This window comes from Dermacentor albipictus, chromosome 1 (genome assembly GCF_038994185.2).
Source record: "Dermacentor albipictus isolate Rhodes 1998 colony chromosome 1, USDA_Dalb.pri_finalv2, whole genome shotgun sequence".
In the NCBI taxonomy this organism is placed as follows: Eukaryota; Metazoa; Arthropoda; class Arachnida; order Ixodida; family Ixodidae; genus Dermacentor; species Dermacentor albipictus.
In genome coordinates, this window is record NC_091821.1 from 266,556,042 (window position 1) to 266,578,933 (window position 22,892).

The following is a 22,892-nucleotide window of genomic DNA, read 5'->3' on the forward strand; positions in this document are numbered from 1 at the left end:
ATTTCTGTCGTAGTGTCCCGATTTGGCAGACATGCCAAATAATTTTTAATGGCATGTCTAGAATAATTTTTGCATCAGCACATCACAATTCCTTGCATTGCTGTTTTCCTATGCAGACAAATCTGGCAACCTTGGGAAAGTGTACTGATGGTGGCATCTCCTACGTCACATTATTTTCAGGCAGTGAGCGATTCGTGAAAAGATGGCCACTAAAGCTGTTTTTTTTTTGGCACTCCTTACAAAACACGACATATCTCAACCTATCGCAAGCTGTGCTAAATGCAAGACCACTACACACGAACTGAATCACCTACCGGCACCGCTGCTCTTGTGCCAGGAATGCCGATGAGTGATCTTGCTCGCTACTGCAGTGCCGCTGCTGTGTCATTGTTGCTTGCTTTACTCTGGAGCTGCCATTGCTCCCACCTCCCCTTCTAGCCACTGTAATGGTGGTCGAGGGCTGGCTTCGTTATTGGCTTGTCTCAACTATGAGCAGTATCAGGGGCAGTGTGCCTTGCTCACCGAAACTGAAATTGTTTTATGCATTATTAAATTGATATCATTCATCATTTATTCTGAATAAATAGAAAATTCTGAATACTGAAAGCGAAGCAAATGCCGAATAGCATGGCATTCGATTTAATATGAGAAAATATAGAATGTTCGCCCAACCATAGTTTTTGCTCATTGAAATACACATAGTTTTGACAGAACCACAGTGTCAGTTTGAATAAAACTGCAGTTTGAATTAAGCGGGTTCAAAATAATGAGATTCCATTGTAGTTTGTTTCTTTCTTACTTAATTGGATGTTTAGCTTTTTTTCATGTGGTTTGCGACTGTGTTTACCTGTGCCCAAATTCTCTATAGCCATTTCTGACTGCAGGAAGTTACTGAAAGAAGAGGGATATGATTTGTTTTGTGCATGGCTGTTCCTTTTTCAGTACTTATTTCAAAATTTCGTTACTTTAATGCCTTCTCTATCCTGAGACCTGGAGGCAGCTGAGGGGCAAAATTGATTTTCAAGTCATTCCTTATTACTACTTACTTATATTACACATGTGAAAACATTTTTTTTTGTTTAAACGCTTCAGTTAAATGCCACAAGGACCACCTCATTGTATTTGGATGAGCTAGCCATCTCCTCATGTTGAATATGGTAAAAACTGTTTTTGCTTGCATAAACAGAGAAATGAAAATGCAACTTTGTGTGGTGAATTGCCATGTTCACGCTTCATCGTGGTTTTTCTAATTTAATGGTATTTTAAACGCACTTCACCCACCACGGTAGCATAGTGACTATGGTGTTGCGCTACTGAGTGCGAAGTCACAGGTTTGATCCCGGCTGTGGTGGCCGCATTTTGATAGCAGAACACAAGAATGCGCATGTATCATGCTTTCAGTGCACGTTAAAGAATCCAGGCTGCTCAAAATTAATCTGGAGCCCCCCCCCCCCCCACTACAGTGTGCCTAATAATCAGATTGTGGTTGCTTTTAATGCTCTGTTACAACACAATGGCCTATGTCAAATTAGTGTCAATATTCTTGAAACTGGTGGCAAGTTTATGATTAAACCACTTTTATGCAGTGCTGAATGCATCTTACATCCTATTCAAGTGGAATGTTATGTAGTCGCTACCTAGTTCATTTCGAAAACGATTGAAGGCAACATCTAGTTTCATATACAAGCGGTTTCAGTAGGGTGTTCTAGCTGCTGGTTCTTTAATCACACATGCTCTTCGTGCACTCATCTGTAAGATTACAAAGTGAAGTTGGCTAGAATTTGAAGTTAATACAAGTTCTCTCTTGAAGTGGACCACATGGTATGTATGGTTTTGTGCTTACAAAGTTGTTTGTGTTGGTGCATTTCACTCTAGAGCTTTATATCAGTTCAGTGAGTGTGAAAATTTTTGTTTTCTCCAGATACGCTTCACTTTGGAAAGGCTGCCTTACTTTGTATACCGGAAAAGGTGGTGACATTCAGAAGATTGGAGAGTAAGTGTACCTTTGTCTGAATATATATTGCCATAGTTGTTGCTGTTGCAGTCGTTCTCAGTGCCATTATTTTTTTCCAGGTTTTGCTTGCCCTTCAGTGAAACACCATTTATGAGTGAACCTAACCCGGAATTCATGCAGCAGTTGCAGGCCAAATTGGTTAGTAATTTTCATCCATATCTCGAACTTGACAAGCATTGCAGAGGCCAGAAACAGGCTGACAGAATCGCTTTAACACATAGTTTTAAAGAGATACTAAAATGAAACAAAGCAGCTTTTGCTGCTAGGGTATTCTTTAAAAAATTAAAGCTTTTTTTTGTGAATATTCCTTATTTAGTGTCAAAACTACTGTGCCCATGATGTTAGTGGGATGTCATGGATCTGACTTCACACTTGCCTTTTTTCATTAAAGGGCAAAGCCAGGTTGAGTCAGTATTTTCTTTAACATTCACCATTTTGTGTTTGCATTGGTAAGCCATCATTGTCTAGACCTGAGCAGTTACTGCCAAAGTTCATGATATCATGGGCCATATGTCTCTGAGGGTAAATAAATAAATAATTGATAGTGTGGGAAATTCAAGTTGGTTCATTCACCAATCATTCATTTTTAAGACTTTTTTCTGGCTGGCCAGGCTTCTGCTTATGATAGGAATGGCCTTTTTGGTAGGCCAAAAGTTAAATTCTCAGCTCTAGCTTAGGTTGATGCTTTTCAGTGGTGTCCCCTTCAGCAAGTTACTACAAATGTCTCTGCATGCTAATAGCTTTTCGGTGTGAAAAGGTTTGTGCAATTGGTGGGCTCCTTACATTGGGGTGCTTGCTTTTTGAAAAATAAATTGGTAGGTGTATCTTGATGGTTGTTAGTTTTTCAAAAATTTCAGCATGTTCTTTCGTAGAAATGTCAGAAATGTTGATTGTTTATAGTCATTGATGATTGATCAATTGTTGAAGAATGAGGGTGTCCGTAGAAATGCATTGGTGTTCCAGCTACTTCGTGCTTCAACGCATATACTTTGTGCTTCAGTGCATAAAACAGCAGTTTCTTGAAAAATTAACTGGAATGCCAATGCATTTTGTCGGACACCTTGAAAATTCATCTCCCTGAACTGGTGCTGTACAGAAAATTCGTTCCAAGTGGATATGCCATGCCAACTCAGTGGCTGTAATTCGTAGATAAAAATATGTTGCATAAATTAATTAATCAAAAAGTTAATTAGCATACTTATATTAATTATTCAATTGAGCATTTTAATTTCTCGTAGAAGCAATTGCTGCCTCATCGAGTAGTTTAGATCAAGGGTTAGAATTGTGCTATGTGCCATAGGCAGTCTATAAAAAAAGTTGGTGCAGCTAAAAAGAAAATAGCACCCGGTATTGACACGGTGAGCCTACCTCTGACATTACGTTGACTATGCTTGTGGTCTGGCATCTGTTGCTGCGACATTTCTTCAGCAACTAGTTTACCATAGCCATTGCAAAAATAAATAAATAAAAAGAAAATCTCGAGAGGAACCTGTTCAGCCTCTTGTTGCTTGTATGTGGAGAGGGTATGATATAGGTGGATGCTTGTGTACTTTTTGTACTGCTTTTGTAACTGCTTGAAAATACAAGTAGTGTTCTCATTACTGATGGTGTAAATGTCTGCCCTAAAGAAAATTCCACCTAGGTGTGTAAAAGATTCCTTGAAGCTTTCCTTTGTGTTGCAGGTTTATTAAAGTACATTATGTGATTGTCAGACTGGTACAAGCAGAATTTCCCTCTAGATGCGCTTGTATTGTGCAACTGTGTTCTCTACAAGTGGTTCTAAATATTGGTAACATGACACTAACAAGATTTGTCTCAGTGCTTACAGCTGTTCACTGTGACTATATTCACATGTTGCAAGAAACTAAACTGCTGTGATTAGCTGTAGTGGGTTCCAGCGTGCAATTTTTTGCTCACAGAAGCACATTACTAATGCACACAACACAATACTGCTGTGTGCAGCAGTGGCATATACAGGGTGTTTCACATAACTTGAACCAAGGATTGTAAAAAAGTGGTTTACTGCAACTGAATGAAACCAATGACATATGGTTTGCTGTCATGTGGTGCTGCCTAGGGTACTTTTATATTGCACTTAATAAGTTAATTAACTAAGATAAATTATGCAAATGTCCTAATATTTACTTTAGGGCCAAGTGCATTTCGTTACGTTGTAGAGGGCATTCGAAAACGACCAATGTAATTTTTTTTGTCAACGCACATGCTGCGTGGTGATTTTTCCGGGTGTTTAAAGAAAGCCCGTGAAATACGAATTAAAACCACATGACTGCACTCATGTGCTAAGGTATTGCAGTGCTCTCAACTGTGCTTCGTGCGAAAAAACTGGGCGTGCAGACCATGGCGAAGCGAGCGGCCACTGCTCTAGGCATGGGCTTTGCACTGCGTCAGCATCTTTGACGGTGGCGCACAGAAAGGAAGCACGGGGCTTCCTTTCCCTGATAACTTGCTTTCCTTCCTTCCTTTCCTTTCCCGGTACCCCTGATAAGCAATAGGCTCGACGCATGGTTGAGGGCATTGCATTATGATAGCTCAGGAGCACAGTCATGTTTTATTTTACATTTCGCAGGCTTTCTTTAAACGATGGAAAAAATCACTACGTAACATGTACGTTGCCACAAAAAATTGGATCGGTCATTTTGAAATGCCCTCTACAATGGAACGAAACGCACTTGGCCCTAAAGAAAATATTTAAAATGTTGCCTAATTGATCTTAGTTAATTAATTAATTAAGCACAATATAAAACATATCTTAAGGGGCACCACATGGCAGCAAACCATGTGTCGTTGGTTTCATTCAATTGCAGTTAACCACTTTTTTAAAATCCTTGGTTCGTTACGTGACACACCCTGTTTGTAAGAATCTTTAACAGCCGGTGCTCTGCTACAAGACAGTGCAGATAAAAGAAAGAAGAAAGTGTCACCCCTTTTCTTCATCTTTTTTTTTTTTGGAGGGTGGGGGGGAGAAGGAAGAAGGAAAGGAGGCAAGATGTCAAACTGTGAGGTTTATTCAGTGCTTGAAAATTGTGTTAGACTGCATTAGTTCCCGCAGTCAGTGAATGGGCACAATGTGCATGCACTATATCAAGAAATTTTGTTTGCCTTGTAACCAAAAATTGTGAATCATGCTTTAAAAAAGTTGTGACACACTGCCATCATAAGGAGTGAACAGCATTCCTATTGAGCAAGAAAGGTTGCAGTGGGTCAAGCAAAATATTTGTGTCCAGCAAGAAGCACTGTGTGAAACATTTTTTGCCAGAAGTTGTTACTAAAGCTGACTGTACGAATCTACTTAACTATATCACTGCTGCCCAGTAAGACAAATACCTACACAGCTCTTCCTTGTGCTGCCTTGGGACATAAAACCCCGTTGATCAGTGTGCACAATTTGTATAAGCCCACTGATATCATGCTGCCCTTGCTTCTTACTGTTTTCGCAGAGTCAATGGTCCTTGAATATCCTTGAAATCGAAAACAGGCATTTTCAAAGCCTTGAAAGCACTTAAACCTCACCGAGTGTTTACAAATCCTTGAACTTAGCCTTCATTGCTTAACTTCTGGATTTTATTTATGTAAGTCAGAGATGGTGATGCGTGGACATCTTTTTCTTGGATAACTAAACATGAGGCCAGAATCCCACTTTTTCTCTTGGTTAAACATTGCGTTTCAATTCAGGAGTTCTGAACTTTCATGTCATGAAATCGTTACAACCAGTTAGTGGAGGCATTTCAGGAGTTCTGAACTTTCATGTCATGAAATCGTTACAACCAGTTAATGAAGGGTAATGCACCTTTTAAGCAGTAGTTATAGCCCACGTTTATTGACTACTGTCTTTGCGTGTTTGCAGAATGCCAATGTGGACCAGCGGCGGTCACCGACTTCGCAGGTGGGCGGGGCCAGTGGCGACTCCTTAGGTACTGCAGCCCTGCCCACACCAGCTCCAGGTGAGTGTTGTGCAGTGTCTAGAGTCATGACATGGCAGCTCACAGCTGGCTCGCTTCAGGGTGCAGTCCGGTGCCGGCGCGTGTGTCACTGGCTCAGCTCTGACACTCGGGCACGGGGAGGACCTCTCGGCGCCTTGTATAGTCTGTACACTTCTTGTGGCTTCTACTCCACAGCCACACCTCTCCCTCCTTGCTATCGTACCTTGCCTCAAGTCCCTGCACTTGTAATCTGCAAGGGTACACCAAGCAGCAGCTTGTGTCGCTCTCTGGCAGCTATGTTGTTGAAAGGAAAGACAGTAGTGGCACCTGTGGTTCATAATCTTGGCCACTTATTGTAATTTGCTTGATCCCAGAGCAGAGTGAATGGGAACCACATGTGGAGAATGCCTCGCAGTGTTACTTGAGGGGTGATCTGTTTGGATTGCTTTGCTACATCATCCTTCATAACCTTGGCAGTTTCCACTGAAACATTGAAGCTGGGATGTTCTAATTGATGATTAGATAAAATGCCTATGTTAGGCTCATCGCTTTTCTCAGAACAAGTAAAGATTTTTGCTTGATTTATGCAATAGTGTAGTGGAAGTTCCCAACATCTTACATTGCTTGGCCACGTGTACACCTTGTAATGCTGAAACATACTTTAAAGTTGATGTATGATTGCCTTAATTTGGTCTAGTTCAGTTTATTCTTAATGCACTTGTTTATTTTCTTTTTGCAAACCTGGATTCACACAGGGGGACAAAATCTCAACTTGGTTACAGATTGAGCTGTCACGTGATAATTTGCCTCTGTATCCCTTTAGAGACATCCAATTCACATTGTGGGAACATTGCTGTGGAATCTCTATGTCTTGTGTATTGGCAAAATGCAATTATATGTAAATTTTTTGTCTCTCATGTGAAAGCACACAGTGCTGCAAGAGGAACATGAGAACAAGCACCTGAAGTGACATCTTACTTGACAAGTATTTGAGCACTAAGATATTTGTTCTTGTTGATAAAATAAGCACATATCCAGGGTGTCTACCAACTGGGAAAACCAGGATTTCGCAGGGATTTTGCATAGTCTGGAAATACTCAGGGAAAACTCAGGGAATTTGTGCTTATATCTGAAAAAATTAGTTGTAATTTTGTTGAAAGGGAATGAAAGTTGCGCGAATACTGGCTCGAGTAACAGAGATGAATCGTAACGAATCGTCTTTGACGCTGTGTCGTCGGCTGAAGGAGTTGCCAGTGTACAGTCAACAACCAATTTTCCAGACACCCGATTTTTGGGACATGTCCGATAATTAGGACGGCTTCACGGCACCACCACGTACTCCATAGAGTCAATGTATAAGAACGTCTGAAATTTCGAACGTAAGAACCCTTTGCCGTACAATTTTCGGGACTTTTTGCCGTGACTGCAGGTCCGAAATGGCATTAATCAAAACCACCACTGCTGCCAGTTTGATTATCTCGCCGCCTCGAACCGGCGCTCTCGCACACAGATCCGCTGGCAGCCATAGCCACCACCGCGGCAACGCTAGGCCGAGCTGCTTTGACGTTCACTATTAAGCTTTTTGCCGTTCGGTGCCGCGTTTTTCATTGAAAGAGTTCGCCACTGTCAGTAATGGCACCGACTCCGGCGCGTTGCATAATGCCGGTTCCCGAAAGTCAGTTCCGCCTCAACACAGCAATGTTAAGCAGTGAAGCATACGCGAAGTATTGCTGTGAAACTTAACAAGCGTGGGAAGGGCCAATTGGCACGGAACACGGTATATATTCCTTAATTATACACGCGTGCACCTGCCATCTCCTGTCACCTTCAGAGCTTTGTCGGACGTGCCTGTGGTGATTTGAGCCCTTAGGGGTAGTAAAAGACTTGCTTCATTTTTTTCGGACGTTGACTGTGCAAATGACCAAAAGGATGCTTCATATGCTCCATGGGGTGAACGTGCGGTGGAAGAAGGATGAGAACAGAAAGAACCGACGCATTGAGGAATGAATGGGAAAGAAAGTGTGCCGCCGCTTCTTTGAAGGAGCTTAAGCTCAAAAAACAAAGTGTGGGCTGATGCCGAGATGCAGGTGTCCCTCATCCAAACCAAAATCAACTCTTTAAAGCAGTGAAATGCAACACTGAGGCATTGTGCATGGGCTGAGAGTATGTCAGGACAGTTGAGGTTGACTTTCCAGCTGCAGAGAGAGAATCCTACTTGTGACAAAGTTCTGTCCCCATACCAATGAGCTTGCTGTCGGTTGATAGAAATGGCTGATATTTAAAAATAGTTGCTTCTGTATGCATCTCTTTTTATTTGTTTCTGAAGATGTTCAACTTGATTCGCAATGGGCTTTACCATCTTTTTCGTATTTGGAATGGGCTTTGCCACTTTTTCAAATATATTTTATTCGCTCGGCATTTTACTAACGCCTCCCTTCTGTTTTCCTTTTTAATAAAATAAACACTACTCTTCACTATTGGAACTGAATTAAGTTTTTTTTAATTTTTTAATATGCTTACTAGAGAGTGACAGCATTGGGCGACATGGTGTCAGCCTGTTTTGACACAAAACAGAGTTCTGTGTCACTCAGTGAATTTTGCAAACGCATTCAGGGAAAACTTGGAAAACTCAGGGAATTTGGAAATGTGAGCTTAGTAGACACCCTGCATATCACACTAAGCTAACACAAGTTGCCGGGTAAAGACCCGAGCTGAAATGCCAGGTGGCTCATCGATCCGTGTCAGATTTTGAAACCTAGAACTGACAAGGTGCAGGATGTACACTGTGGTGACCCAGCTATCATGTGATGGCAAATCTGTTAATGGAATTCCAATTCATTGTCCTGTTTGAATGCAGCATTACAGCACTGTGGTGGGGACATTAGCTTTATTGTTACCATCCATGTCATTTGGAAAGAAAAAAAAAAACTTGCGCATGTTAATGCCTGTCATCTGTACCTACCACTGTTGATGGAACTACCGCTGTTGATGGCACCAGTGGCCATCAAGACAGTTCAAGTCAGTTGTGTCTGTGGAACTGAGTGCAGAGCCATTTTCAAGCCTTCTAGGCCTTAAGATGATGGAAACATGCAGTTTGAAGTGTACTGCCAGCATAAGTAAGGTCTATTACAATTTCATGTTGACAAGCTAAGAAACCACTTAGCACTTATGTACTACATAGAAAAAGTAATGCTGTTACACTACTGTGAGAAAACAATACAGACTGTAATTTCAACATTGAAATTGACCTCGAAAAATTGTATTGTAGTCCATGTAGAAAAGCGGTTTTGTTGAATGCTTCTGACTATATATCATCAGATAAGTAATTTTTATCTATAAACATTTTTTTCCCTACATATTTATGCTAAGCATTAGACACTTCAACTATACTAAACTGGTATATGGGTGACAGTGATGTCACAAATGCTGGGGTGTCATATTTTTGAGCCCAACAAAAATCTGTGAAGTTCTCTCTATTGAACACTGAAGTTCAATACACTTAAGTTCTTGACTTTGTTCTTAAGTTCTTGGTTAGAGAGGGCCTACTTGACTTACAAAACTAAGCCTTCTTGATTTAATGCATTATCACGAACTCTCATTTCTTCTTTGATAGAACTGGCAGGCTTTGTCACTAAAGGTTTTGAATGTACTGCGGAATAAACTTGATAATAAAGGTGTAGATTGAAGCAAATTCAGACATTACCATAGATATGCTGACTTGAATGTGTAGTCTCGTAGATGGCTTTTGTTAACCACATAAGAATGTACAAGCAGATGTAACTTTGGCTGCTCCCCTTTATGAATTTGAGCAGATGACTGTGCTGTTTGGCTGTTTTTAGAAGCATTGTAAAATTTATTGGCAAATTGATTTCACACCTACATGGCTTGTAGTATTGACAGTGAAATGGACAGTTCACATTCTCTCATTTGACAATGTATGCCTCCTGCAGACCAAAAGGCTGCTGCTCTGTGGGCCTCTTGGGCAGATGTCTTCTTTCTTGTGCATCTTGCTTGGTGCATCTCTTGTGTCCTTATATGACTGGCTTCAGGCATGCATGGGGCCATGCTCTTTTCTTGGTCTGCTTGCAGTCTTGTGGCTTCTTATTCTTTTTTCCGCTTTTCCCCGCTGGGCTCTCGTGAGGTGTATGCCCTTCATCTCGAGATACTGCATTGTGGCATGAAAGTTGTCATAGAGAAATGTTAAAGATCTAGTCACAGTGACATTAATGCACTACAGTACTGTTAGATGTTCTAAGCACCCTGATAGTGGAAGAAAACACCTTTGAAAGGGACCTCATACCCTCCTCACACCCAGTGTCTGTCCTTAACCATTTAATTGCGAAATAATTTCAGAAAATATTAAATTTACCAAATTCATTATGTATTCATATCATCTGTGTCATTCTGACTCTGAAAATATGTTACTTGATTGGTTTTTGGTTATAATTAACACAGAATAGGAAAGCTGCTTTGAGGGCAGCTTTCCCTTAATGCCGACCGTAACTCGTGTTTGCAGCGGAAGCAGCACAACATCGGGTTGAACGAGTGTCACTCGTCATTGGCGATATTGGTACAACCTCCTATGATGAGTAAAGCTCGGGATTCGGGGTTAAATGGCTAAGAAGGTTGGCTTTTATTGCAGCAGAACTGATAGTTAGGCGAGTTGGTACGAATTCATAGTAAAATATTTAGTGCGCACAATTGACAAAGGCACAGTGAAGGGGACACACAAGCGCTTTTATTGTTTTTCAAATTCAACCAGAAGCAATTAGTAAAAAAATTCTGCTGTAACAAAAGCCAGATGCTTGCAGCAGCATGTATTACTTGTTTAAGCATGTTAATTGCCACTCATTTAAGAAAAATTTGTTCTAATACTTTGTGTGAGGCTTTTGTATGTATCATCACTGATGACAAAAATAGCGCGCAAAGTACATTCAAATGCCAGAAGATAGCGCTGTGATCCTGGATGAAAAATGTACACAAACAAGGTGCTTCCTTCTTGTTTTTTATCCCCTTTCTTTTTTTTAGACTATATAGAACTTTTAAAAATTGCTTGTGGCAGATGGTACAATTCTAGTCCTTCAGCTGTATTTACTCTAAGAGGCAGTTAGTTGCACAAAAAGTCTAAATGCATAATCAACTAACAACATTTCACTAATTAAGTTTTTCACTAGTTACATAATGGCGCGTATTTCAGTGAGTTCTTGGGGCATATCTGCATGGAATGAACTCTTACCATGACACCACTTTTGAGATATTCATTCCCAAAGTGTGTGATGAATGACATTGGCATCCCAATTGATTGTACTCTAAAGCAAGCAAAGGACAGGACACGAGAGCAACAGGCAGCGTTGGCAGTGTTCCAACCAGAGCAGCTCAGGTAATCTTGAGCTGGTGCCCTCTCTGGAGAACTGATGATGTGGCTACAGCACAGAGCATTGCTCTTCACTGCAATTGCCCCCCACCATGAGCCATTCTCATGACTCATGGTGAATATAGTATCGTGGGTTGCAACATGGCTTCAGGCGCTGTACTTGGCTGGTTTCATGATCATGACAGCATTGGCTCGTAGGTGGCATGACTGGCTCGACGATATAGTTCACAGGCGATGTCTGGGCTACAACATGGTAGGATCCTTGATATTTGGAGACAAGCTTGGACGAGAGGCCAGCAGGAACAGTTGGAACCCAAAGCTGCATAAGTGAGTCTTGGAGAAAATGACAATGTGGGTGGTCATCACGTTGAGATTTTTGTTGCCATTGGTTGACAGCTGTAAAGAGACGGATTAGCTGACAGCATTCCTCGGCATGGCGGGCAGCTTCAGAGATGGGCATACATTCAAATGAGTCATGTCAGTACAGAAGAATGGTGTCAAGTGTAGTCGAAGGCTAGCGGCAATACAAGAGGAAGAATGGAGAAAAGCTAGTGTGGTGCAGTGTTGTAGGCATACGTCATGAACGGCAAAGTAAGCTTTCAATCAGTGTGATCAGAGGGGACGTCGCCAAGAGTGCGGTTAAACTTTTCGGTCAAACCATTAGTTCGTTTGACGTGATGAACGATGCGACATTCAGCAAGGAGCGCATTTACAACTTTGGAGAGGAACACACGTCCTCTATTGGTCAAAAGTTCGCGAGGCACACCGCGACGGAGAATAAAGCTTTTCAGGAGGAAGGACACTATATCACGAGCTGTGGCTGCAGGCAGAGTGGCTGTTTCCACGTATCGCATCAAGTGGTCAATGGCGACGACTGTCCAGTGGTTTCCGGAAGCCGTGCTCAGAAGGGGTTCATACAGGTCAATGCCATTGTGATCGAAAGGCCTGGCAGGGACTGGGATTGGCTGGAGTGGACCAGAGACATGCTGAGCAGGAACCATAAGGTGTTGACGCTGAGGGTGCGATTGAATGTACTTGCACACAAAGGTGTACATGCCACACCAATAAAATCTGGAGTGAAGCCGGGTGTACATCTTGAAAACACCCACGTGTACACACTGTGGGTCAGCATGGCATGCAGAACATATTGCACCACGGAGATGTCAAGGTACGACCAGCAACCACTTGTTGCCATCAGAGAGGTAGTTCCGGCGATAGAGAAGGCCGTCCCACATTTCAAATTGAGAAGCTTGACGGCACAAAGTTCGAGACAGAGGAAGAAGAGTCGACGGGTTTCAAAGGAAGCAGATAAGTGCGCTTATACAGGCATCCTTGTGTTGCTCCAAAGTCATGTAACAGCATGCTGGGAACGAAAGTGCTTCGTCTATGGCAGGCAGGAAAGCAGCGCTTTCGGTTGACATGGGCAAACGAGAAAGCACTTCGGCATTGGTGTGGTTGTGGCCAGACCTGTAGACAGCGCGCATGTCGAAATTTTGCAACCAAACACAAAGCCCAGCAAGCTAATCGGCCTGAAGGATCCTTCAACGTGGACAGCCGACAAAGTGCAAGGTGGTCTGTAATTACGTCAAAGGGATGACCATAGAGGTAGGGTCTAACTTTAGCAAGTGCCCACATTATGGCCAAACGTTCCTTCTCTGTAACTGAATGATTATTTGGTGAAGGTGCAGCTTGTATATGCAGCGACATACTTGTCAAATCCAGATTTGTGCTGCACGAGCACAGTGCTGAGTCCAACACCGCTGGCGTCGGTTGTACTTCGGTCGGGGCTGTAGGGTTGAAGTGACACAGTATTGGCATCTAGGTTAGTAGACGATGCAACTCTTGAAAGGCATCGTCACAAGCGGGTGTAATTTTTTTTTGTTACTCTGTAAATGCTGATTCAAGGGAGCGGTGATGGACGCAAAATTCCGAATGAAGTGGCAAAGGATGAACAGAGGCCAAGTTAGCCACGAAGTTCTTTTATGGAGGAAGGTTAGGAAAAATCAGCGACTGAACGGAGCTCGGCGTCGTCAGGAACGATACCGTCTTTAGATACCACATGGCCAAGGATGGTGAGCTGATGTGCACCAAAGCAGCCTTTATTCAGGTTGAGCTGAAGGCCGGTGTCAGTGAGGCACTGTAACACTTCTAGCCTACGGAGATCGATGGGGAAAATTGGGCAAAAAGGTAACCACATCGTCTAAGTAGCAGACGCACGTTTTCCACTCGAGGTCATGCAAAAGGTTGTCCGTCATGCGCTTAAATGTTGTGGGGGCATTGCAAAGTCTGAAAGGCATGACACAAAATTCATATAGGCCGTTCAAAGGCCATTTTAGGTTAATCGTATGGTGCCATGGGGACTTGCCAATAGCCACTGCTTAAGTCGATATAAGAGAAGTACTCTGTGCCTTGGAGGCAGTCAAGGGCATCGTCAATTCTCGGTAGAAAATAAACATCTTTACAAGTTGTTTTTTTAAGACTATGGTAATCGGCATAGGACCAAATAGATCCATCCTTTTTAAAACAAGAACTGGGGATGCCCAGGGGCTATCTGAATGCTGGATGATGCCATGCTTGAGCATATCAGCTACTGGTCATCGATAACACGGCTCTCTGTTGTGGACACACAATATATAGTCTTTGTCGCAGTGGCACACTGGTACCCATGTCGATGCAGTAACAGGCAGTTGACATGTGACCGAAGGAAACGTACTGGTAGTCGAAAGAATAACCGAAGTTGTTGAGAAGGCATAGAAGCTGGGCGTGTTGGGAAACGGTCAACGTGTCAGTGATGGAGCTATTAAGGGGGGATGCTAGGCTCAAGAGTCAACTTTTGAACTACTGCATCAATTTCTATCAAATTTTCAGCGACTGTTTATAATCTGCTCATTAGAATATATTCAAAGTTTCAATGCGCTAGCTCAAACAGACAAAAAGTTATAGCTCTCATATTCAGCAATCATGTGTCTCAGCTTAGGAAAACTATCATTTCAAAAATAATGGAGATATATCAACTGTTTGTAATTAGATGTCTTCTAGATGGTTCATAGTGCAAGATAAGACCGCTCGCATGCTTTTTATGCAATTTCTGTAAAAATGTCATCAATCTAAAAACAAAGTTCAATTTTTTTGTTGTCATTACATGTCAGACATCTCAAAATATTTTCTGTTAGAAACTATTTAGCACCCTAAAAAGTATCTTATCTTGTTCCTGAGAAAATTTCAGTCTAGAAACCACCTTGAAAGCATCTTTTGGCAATGTAGTTTAGAAATGATTGTTTTCCTAACGGTTTTGTTTCCCCAAAAAGTGCAAACTCAGAAAAATGAGTTCAAAGATTTGAGAACATGCTATTTTATTTTGTGGTAAAAAAAAATTAATCAAAGTGCCCTGCTCCATAGGTCGGGCCCTCATCTTCAACGCGACGCTGTTCTGTGGCAATTGCTTCAAGCCTTCTTTTCTTTTTCTCAACTTTAGAGCTGTCCATCACCGCCGTTACCACCGCCTTGATGGCTGTAACTTTTACAAAACGGTAGCCGCTGGGCTCCGGCGTTTCCTCGCTTTCGTCGGCAGGACCCTGGCAAAGTAGCGCGACCTTCCTTTCAAATGTCGTCAATTGGCATTCACCACCATCAGCAGAACCAGTAGACATTTCCATAGGTGACGAACCACCATCGGAGCTTGTAGGGTTCGCATCAGCCGCCGGCAGCAGGCTTGGGCTTGGCGAACGCACAGGCAGACGCTCACTTGCTGGCGGTTGCCCAGTGCTGTTTAGGCCTCTCGCTTTCGTCGTGCGTTTTCGCTTCCCGAAGCTTTTCCGTGTCGAAGCCTTCGTTGCGGGCATCTTCGGGTCACACCACCGGCCACCCGATGATCGCAATAAGCTCACAGAAGGAAGATATAGCAACACATAGCAAGCGTCGAGCGCAACCAAAGCAGGAATGACTCCAAATGGCGCGAAAACAGCGTTGGGTGGTCACGTGGTACATTTCCGCCAATCCAAGCTCCTGTTTCGGTTTGCCACCCACTGTTTCGGTTCGAGCTCCTGTTTCGGTTTCTGCGGCCAGTAATATGCCTTTCTTTTTTAGTTCTTCGATAGTTGCCTTGCATAGTCTCGATGGAAAGTATTCCGTCACTAAACAGCGCGAAAAACAAACTTTCTATCACAGGCATTCACTTCACGTTCGGTTTTTTGCCCGCACCGCGGCCGCGTCTTGAAAAGAGCGTTCACAGACGCCTTCGACGGCAAATGCGCCCCACCACGTCGTGAAAAAAATTCATTTTCTTCTTTTCTACTTCTCCGATAACAACCAAACCTGGTGAGAATATTCTTCATTAAACCAGCAATCCAAAACAACTCAAGCTTTAAAACACATTTTTTTTCCGAAAATCGGTATTTTAACCCCGCATCCCCCCTTAAGAACATCAGGCGAAGTTGGCTCTTGCGCGAGATTATAGGTCACTCCAGCAGCCTCATGAGTGGTGATGGAATGAGTTGGCATATCAATGATGGCTGCAGGGTCAACACATCGGACGTGGCCAACGCACTACCCACGAAGCAAAGTGAGGGGACATGACAACTGGTTGGAGATGAGCAGTTTGCCAACACCGGCATGAACTTGTAAAAGAGTGAAAGGCAGTGGGGAACATATGCAACAAATGAAAATGGCAGATGATGTAAACAGTACACTTGCATCAGCAACAACTTTGCATGACACCGTAGCAAGGGCAGAGGTGTGCGGTAGAATTGCAACGTCTTCAGCAACAAATACTTTATCTTCAGCTTCACGAGTGTCAAGAAGTGGGGCGTCGCAAAGCGTTTGAAATTCCACTTCAGCCCGAGAACAGTCGATGATGGCCCTATTAGCATAAACAAAGTCCCAGCCCAAAATAAGATCATGGGAACAAGAATCCAGCACCAAAAATTCGATGATGTAGAGGAGACCGTTAATCACAACGCAAGCAGTACACACAGCCGCAGGCGTGATGCGGTCTGCGCTGGCAGTTAGAAATGATACGTTTAAAAGTGGCGTTGTAACTTTTCTGAGCAAATGGCAAAGTTTGGCACTAATAACTGAAACTGCAGCACCACTCTCGACGAGGGTGAGTGCAGTGATGTCATCCACATAGGCGTCAATAACATTAGTCAGAGGAGGGAGAGTCCTTGGTCTTTTCATGGGTGATGCAGTTCCTGCCTCTGGAACTGCGCTGATTCGTTTTCCTGTTCCGGTGTAGAGGGCCGACGATGCACTGGCAAAAGTGGGCGGCGTCGAGGCGATGGCGGACGGCGGTCAACAAGAGGGCAGTGGTCTGAGTATAAAGACATCTGGCCGGGGTTCCGAGATGCAGAGGATGACCGGCATGGTGAAACATATAGATCAGGATCAAAGCTATGGCGGTAGGATGTTGCACGGTGAAGGCGAAATCGCGCGACATGGCGGCCAGGTAGACCACATGCAAAACATATTAGCCTGTTGTCGGGTGCACCCGCCGTGGTTGCTCAGTGGCTATGGTGTTGCGCTGCTGAGCACGAGGTCGCGGGATTGAATCTTGGCCACGGCGGCCGCATTTCGATGGGGGCAAAATGCGAAAACACCCGTGTTCTTAGATTTAGGTGCACGTTAAAAAACCCCGGGTGGTCAAAATTCCCGGAGTCCTCCACTACAACGTGCCTCATAATCAGAAAGTGGTTTGGCATGTAAAACCCCATAATTAAATTTTTTGTTGTTGTTGTTGAGTGTGCGCCATTGTCCACTGCTCTGTGGGTACTTAGGCTGAAAGAAGTGAGGAAGTGGGTACAGTGGCATGGCTAATGGGAATGGCGCAACGGTCTGAGGTGGTGGCTGTGTGACAGCCGCGGCATAGCTGAGTGGTGTATTCACCTTGGTATAGGCAATGCGAGTCGGCACCGGTGGAGTCTTGCGGGCAGAAGGTAGAGCTGTACAATCTTGCTCCTGTATGACCTGCCGAAGGTTGGCAGGCAAAGGCGAGGGTGGTTGCCCGGCAGTGGACAGCAGTGAAAGCTGACGAGTGACCTTAGCACAGATGAACTGCTTTACCTGGTAAAACAGAGAGTCAGTGTCAGGAGCGGTGGCCATGCTCGAGAGGGCTTTGTCGGGGACAGGTGGGCGCCACTTGAGAAGACGCTGTCTGTGCAGCTCATCAAAACTCTGGCAAAGCTCAGTGACCTTAGAAACAGTGCGATGTTTTTGTAGAGCAGCTAATGAAAGGCTTTGTTAGAAATTCCCTCCATGATGTGACGAACCTTGTTCGCCTCCACCATTGTCGGATTGACACGCCAGCCGAGGTCGACGACATCCTCTATGTAGCTAGTGAACGTTTCACTACTTTGCTGGAATTGGCTTCGTAGGTGCTGTCCAACATGAAGCTTGTGCATGCTAGGGCGGCCCAAAACTTCTGTAATGCTGGTTTTGAAGCTGGCCCACGTGAGGAGATTGGCTTTGGGGTTTTTAAATCACAGCTTCGCGACACACATTAAATAAAAGATTGCCTTGTTGAGCTTCAGGGGATTGCCCCATTTTTTGGTGGTGCTTGCTCTTTCGTATGATTCCAGCCAATCTTCAACCTCTTTCTCATCGGGGTTGCTGAAGATGTCAGGATCTCACTGACGCTGGGCACCGGCACATACGATGGCTAGTGAAACCAGTGGGGATATCTTGCTGGCGTCATCAAACATGACGGATGACAGAGTGCGGCTGCGTATTTCCGTGGTGGGGCAAAACTGCAGCAACCTCCACAAAATCTAAAGCGAGCAAAGCCCAGGGCACAAAAGCAGCAGGCAGCGTTGGCCATGGCAGCCAGCGTTGGCAGCATTTCAACCACAGCATCCCAGGCAATCTCGAGCTCGCGCCCCTCCGGAGAACTGGTGATGTGGCTGCAGCGCTGAGTATACCTCTTCACTACAGGAAAATTACTTTTAATAATATTGTGCAAGTAATGTCCACCCAATCAAACAATATGCCGCAGACAATTTATGAAAAATCTGTATATAGCCAGAAAGAACACCTGGTATATTTGGGAAAACGAGAGGTTTTTACCTGTGCAAACTTAGGAGATATAGTCACTTGGTCTATGTACACAGACGTGCTGTGTGGAAGCTTCCTTGCATTTGATCAAGCAATGTATTTTTCATGTTTGTGAGACATTGTTTAGCAATAAGAACAAATTGTAAATGACAAATTGGTAATTGTGTCACCTCGCTCATGGGTCTGAGGAAGGTATGCGTCTTGGACTAAGTCTGTAGGGACATTTGTAGTGTGCGATGAACTGATATTTAAGAAGCATCAATTGCACCATGAATTATAGCACTTGTGTGCAGCACAGTGCTGTAGTAGTGCATAATAATTCACAGGTTCAAATCCCAATACTGTACTCTGGGCTAAGAGGGACACCTTGGTGTAGGGCTCCAGAATAAATTTGAACACCTGATGTTCAAACTAAATATAAGATTTAGTGTTGTGTCTCCATCAATATGTGGTCACCATAGTCAGATATCAAACCTGCAACTTTGTGCTCAGCAACTGAGCACCATAGTAAAAGAGGCACTGGGCAGGTGCAGTGTGCAATGAAATGTAGTATGGAAGAATTGCAGTCAGTGGAGTTATGAACATGGATTGGATTTTGAAATACTACATATAATATCAGTGATATTCATCTAGCTCTGAAGCCCAAAGTCTAAAAAGTTTTTTTTTAATGTACTTTTTTTCATAAAGCCAATTGCAGAGCTTTAAAACTTCACACAAAGACAATAGTATGTTACACAGTTGAACTAGACCTATACAGTTGAACCCTGCAATAATGAATTTCTAAAACAATGAAGTTCTTGTCACAACGAAATATTATTGTATCCCTGGTGAACGCCCATAGGATTCAATGCATTTCGTATCTGTCGATAACGAAACTTCACTAAACTGCAATCCTGCATGAATGAAATAGGCCGAAACACGTGTAACACTAACAGAGTATAACAAAAAGTACTCAAATGCATTTTCTCTCCGCTTAATTGCATCTCTCCACTTAAAATCACAAGAGAATGCGTTGTGGTAGAGTGGTAGAGTGTGTAGAGTGTGGTGCAAGGCAATGGTGGTAGTATGCAAGTGCAAACACCAATTTGGGAAAGAATCCAGGGTGGCGCATTACCATATAACTGACAGATCACAGGAGTTTTGAACTGCTGAATCAGATGAGTTTTCATGTACAAGCAGTGTTGCAGGCCGATCAGTGTAAAATGATTAGTAGATCTTCGTTATGAACTAGCAAAGGTTTATATCCATTTAAAGGAAATTTTCGCTTTGTTGAAACACAATTTTAAATGCTCAAGTTTCTTTGGAAATTCGAAAGAATTACAGTTAATTCATTATAACTCGTTGCGTTATTAACAAGGTTTGGCTGTATAACTTTTAATGGTTGTCTAACAAGTGCAAAATAAGAAAAAAAGTCGCTGGGGTTCAATGTGGCTTGAACCTAGTTATACGAAGGAAAGCTCTGTCAAGCATGGTTGGACACGGTTCTTCAGTGCTTCTTCCCCGCTAGCTATATCGACAGGGTGCTCGGACTCAGCCTGGTGGCTGCAGCGTGTTGACACACTCGCACTGGCGCATGTTTCATCCATAGCGAGTCTGAGCAACCAAGTGCCTTCAAAGCAACTGTTAAAGCATGTTAGTCCGACGTTATCAGTATGCTGTGAAGTGTTGTTTATTAAAAGTACAAATGAAGCATTAGAATTAGTTTCTTCACATGCAGAAGGCTTTTCAGAGAGTGCAAATGATCGCTGCACAGCCTGTAACGTATGGTTGCCTACGTGACATAGCCTGCTCCATTATGCAAGTTCTCATGTTTTATGTCTATACTATGCTTGTGAGGGTGAAAATTTACTGTACTTTTGATCCAATTTTATGTTTATTTGGGTGCAGTTGACGTTTTCAAATACTTTTAGAGTATTTGAAAACAATCTGCACTTATGAATAGTGACTATTCGAGTTGAATACTGAATCATACATTACACTGTTCAATTCATTATTTGAAAGTTTCGAATACCGTAGATACTTGTGTAAGGGCCGCTCTCATGGAAGGGCTGCCCCACCACTTTGGAGGGCAAAATTTTGGAAGAAAATTAAGAACGTCCCGCCGAAAAGTGAAGTTAGTTCCGTTGTTGCTAGATGACTCTAGCTGCTTTTCAATCGATGCTGCTCAGGCTGGCACTGCCGTGACATTATTTTTTTGTGTGGTGTGCCGTCTCGGCTGTGTTGGCAGTGTTTCCAGTCAGATCGGTGGCATTTCGCCTCTAGACAAGGGAGCCCTGTTTGGGTCAGCGCTGGTCAGGGACGATGGGCCGGCATCTGAGGTCGTTTACTGCAGCATTATGTCATTTGTGCCGCTCTTACCCTCTGCTACAGTTCTGGAAACAGCATGAACCTTTAGCAGGCCGGCCTCGGCCTGATTTGTGTAAGGGCCACACCCAGCCAAGATTCTATAAAATGAAGTGTGACCCTTATACAAGTATATATGGTATTCGCACACCCCTAAACTTGACTCGTGCAAAATACCAGTGCTTCCCCCTTTCATTTCCAAGGGTTTAGTTACACACATTTTCTTTTCCTTATTAAATGTGTCATGGCTTTGGGACTTTTCGTGTCCAGTACTCTACTATTCTGCCACTGAGTATCTTTTCATCTTTAGGATAATGAGCTCAGTCTTTCTGTCATGTAAAATTGTGTCCAGTGTTGCATAAATACTTTAGATAAAGCAATAAATAAGGGAGGGATCATTGTGTCCGTCATGTCCTATGGTAAGATAAACGCTTATTATAGTCAATATTGATTAATCTTAATTTGACTATTTGTCAGAACCAAGAGGCCCCAGTGCTTATTGAGCGCGTATGTAGAACATTATATAGTGGGTATTCCTTAACTACTAAGCTTCTGGCTATCCTATTTAAATTAAAACATTAGACACCTGCCAGCAAGAAAATTAGGCAAATCAGTGACCTGATATAAATGAACTGGCTCCAAGACATTTGGCCTGGAGCACTATTTCATGCAGTGGCTGTTAATAAAATAGTTGCTAGTAGGCCACCATTCAAATCCATGCAGAAATGCGATGAACTATTTTAAGAGACACTAAAGAGAAAAAAATTTCAACTGCATTATTAAATTAACTTTCTACAGTGCCAAAACAGCCACTCTTAGCATGAGAAGATATTTCTGGTAAACCAGAAATAGACGCAAAAACAACAGATGGGTAGCGTCGCTGGTTCGAAATTCCTGCACCAACTCAGCATTTCCTTGAGCCCACTTAATATTTTATTGGTAAAAATTGACTACATTTTATTCTGAAAGAGTAAGACTGAACTTAGTAAGTATCAAGAAACATCACTAATTTACAACAGCCCAAGTACACAAAAATATTTGCGATCTCTGACATCGCACTGATGTGCCAGTGCTGGTGTTTTGGTGTCAAACAAAGAAAAATGAAACTTTGGCCTTCACTTTCTTTTCTAATAATTTGCCTGTTACCCTGGCATTTATGAAATTAGAGTTTTAAAAGAAACTATCAGTTTTAGCTGTTTTAGAATTTGTTTGGTGTCCCTTTAATGTATGGTTATTTTTATTTGTAGCATACATTAGTGATTGGCACCTCTGTATTGTGTAGGCTATATAAACATTGTTGAAGTAAAAGAATGTTGCAGAAGGATTACTTTTGCTACCCCCTTGGTCCTGCCTTTTCCGCATATGTCAGTACGAAGTTTAGCTGTACAAAGCTTGACACAATACATAGATTTTGATGAACAAAAGACTATTTTTGAGGCATCACAACCTTCAGTTCTTGAAATTTTTCTTAAGGCAGTAAGGCCTTTACACTTCTTAATAGGAGACAGGAATTGCTTAGGGAACAAATCCACCTATTTTGAAAAGTCTACTTTTTGTTTTGGCTACTGCACTGCTATTTCTAGAAGGTTTTAGCACTTACTGTGCTTTTTATGGCCAGTCAAATTGTGCAAGCAAGGACTGTATCCCTGCTGCTTTCCTCTGTCATGGTCACCTCAAGTGCTAAAAGTGTACCCAATGACTTTTCTAGACCTTACAAGCAGTACATATGGATTGATCAGTAAAAGCATGTCACATGCAGTTAGAGAGCTTATATAATCATTCCATTGTGCATGGAGCACAGATACCAATTTTCATCAATATTCACCTCTGGTAGCATGACCCTTTGCTGAACTTAGCTTGGCACTATAGTTCTTCCTGCTTCCAACTCTTTTTCTGTCAAAGTGAAATTGTGTTTAAAGCACACCTCACGTGTGACACAGGAAATAGCAGTTATGCAGCCTATCATTTAATGTAAGAAAGCATTTGGCTTCGTTTCCCTTATCAATCAAGTCTATTATGATGCTTAAAGAGTGCAGACTAAGATAGACAGGAGTGCCAACTTAGCTGATGATGCAGTCCAACTTATGTTCTGCAGATTCAAGCTTTCGGGGAGCAACACATAGCGTTAATAGCATTAGAACTTGCTGCTACCTTTAGTAACAACTGTGCTGCATGG

At 42.8% G+C, this 22,892-nt stretch overlaps 1 protein-coding gene across 3 annotated transcripts in view; it reads left to right on the forward strand.

The window, feature by feature from the left end:
- LOC135915705 (SOSS complex subunit B1-B) overlaps positions 1–22,892 on the forward strand; it is a 64,309-nt gene that overhangs the window by 17,658 nt on the left and 23,759 nt on the right. For all 3 annotated transcript variants that reach the window (XM_065448851.1, XM_065448852.1, XM_065448845.1), the window contains 3 exons: positions 1,922–1,993; positions 2,074–2,152; positions 5,880–5,976. In XM_065448851.1, the coding sequence (XP_065304923.1) occupies positions 1,922–1,993; positions 2,074–2,152; positions 5,880–5,976 (248 nt within the window). The remainder of the gene's footprint in view (positions 1–1,921; positions 1,994–2,073; positions 2,153–5,879; positions 5,977–22,892) is intronic.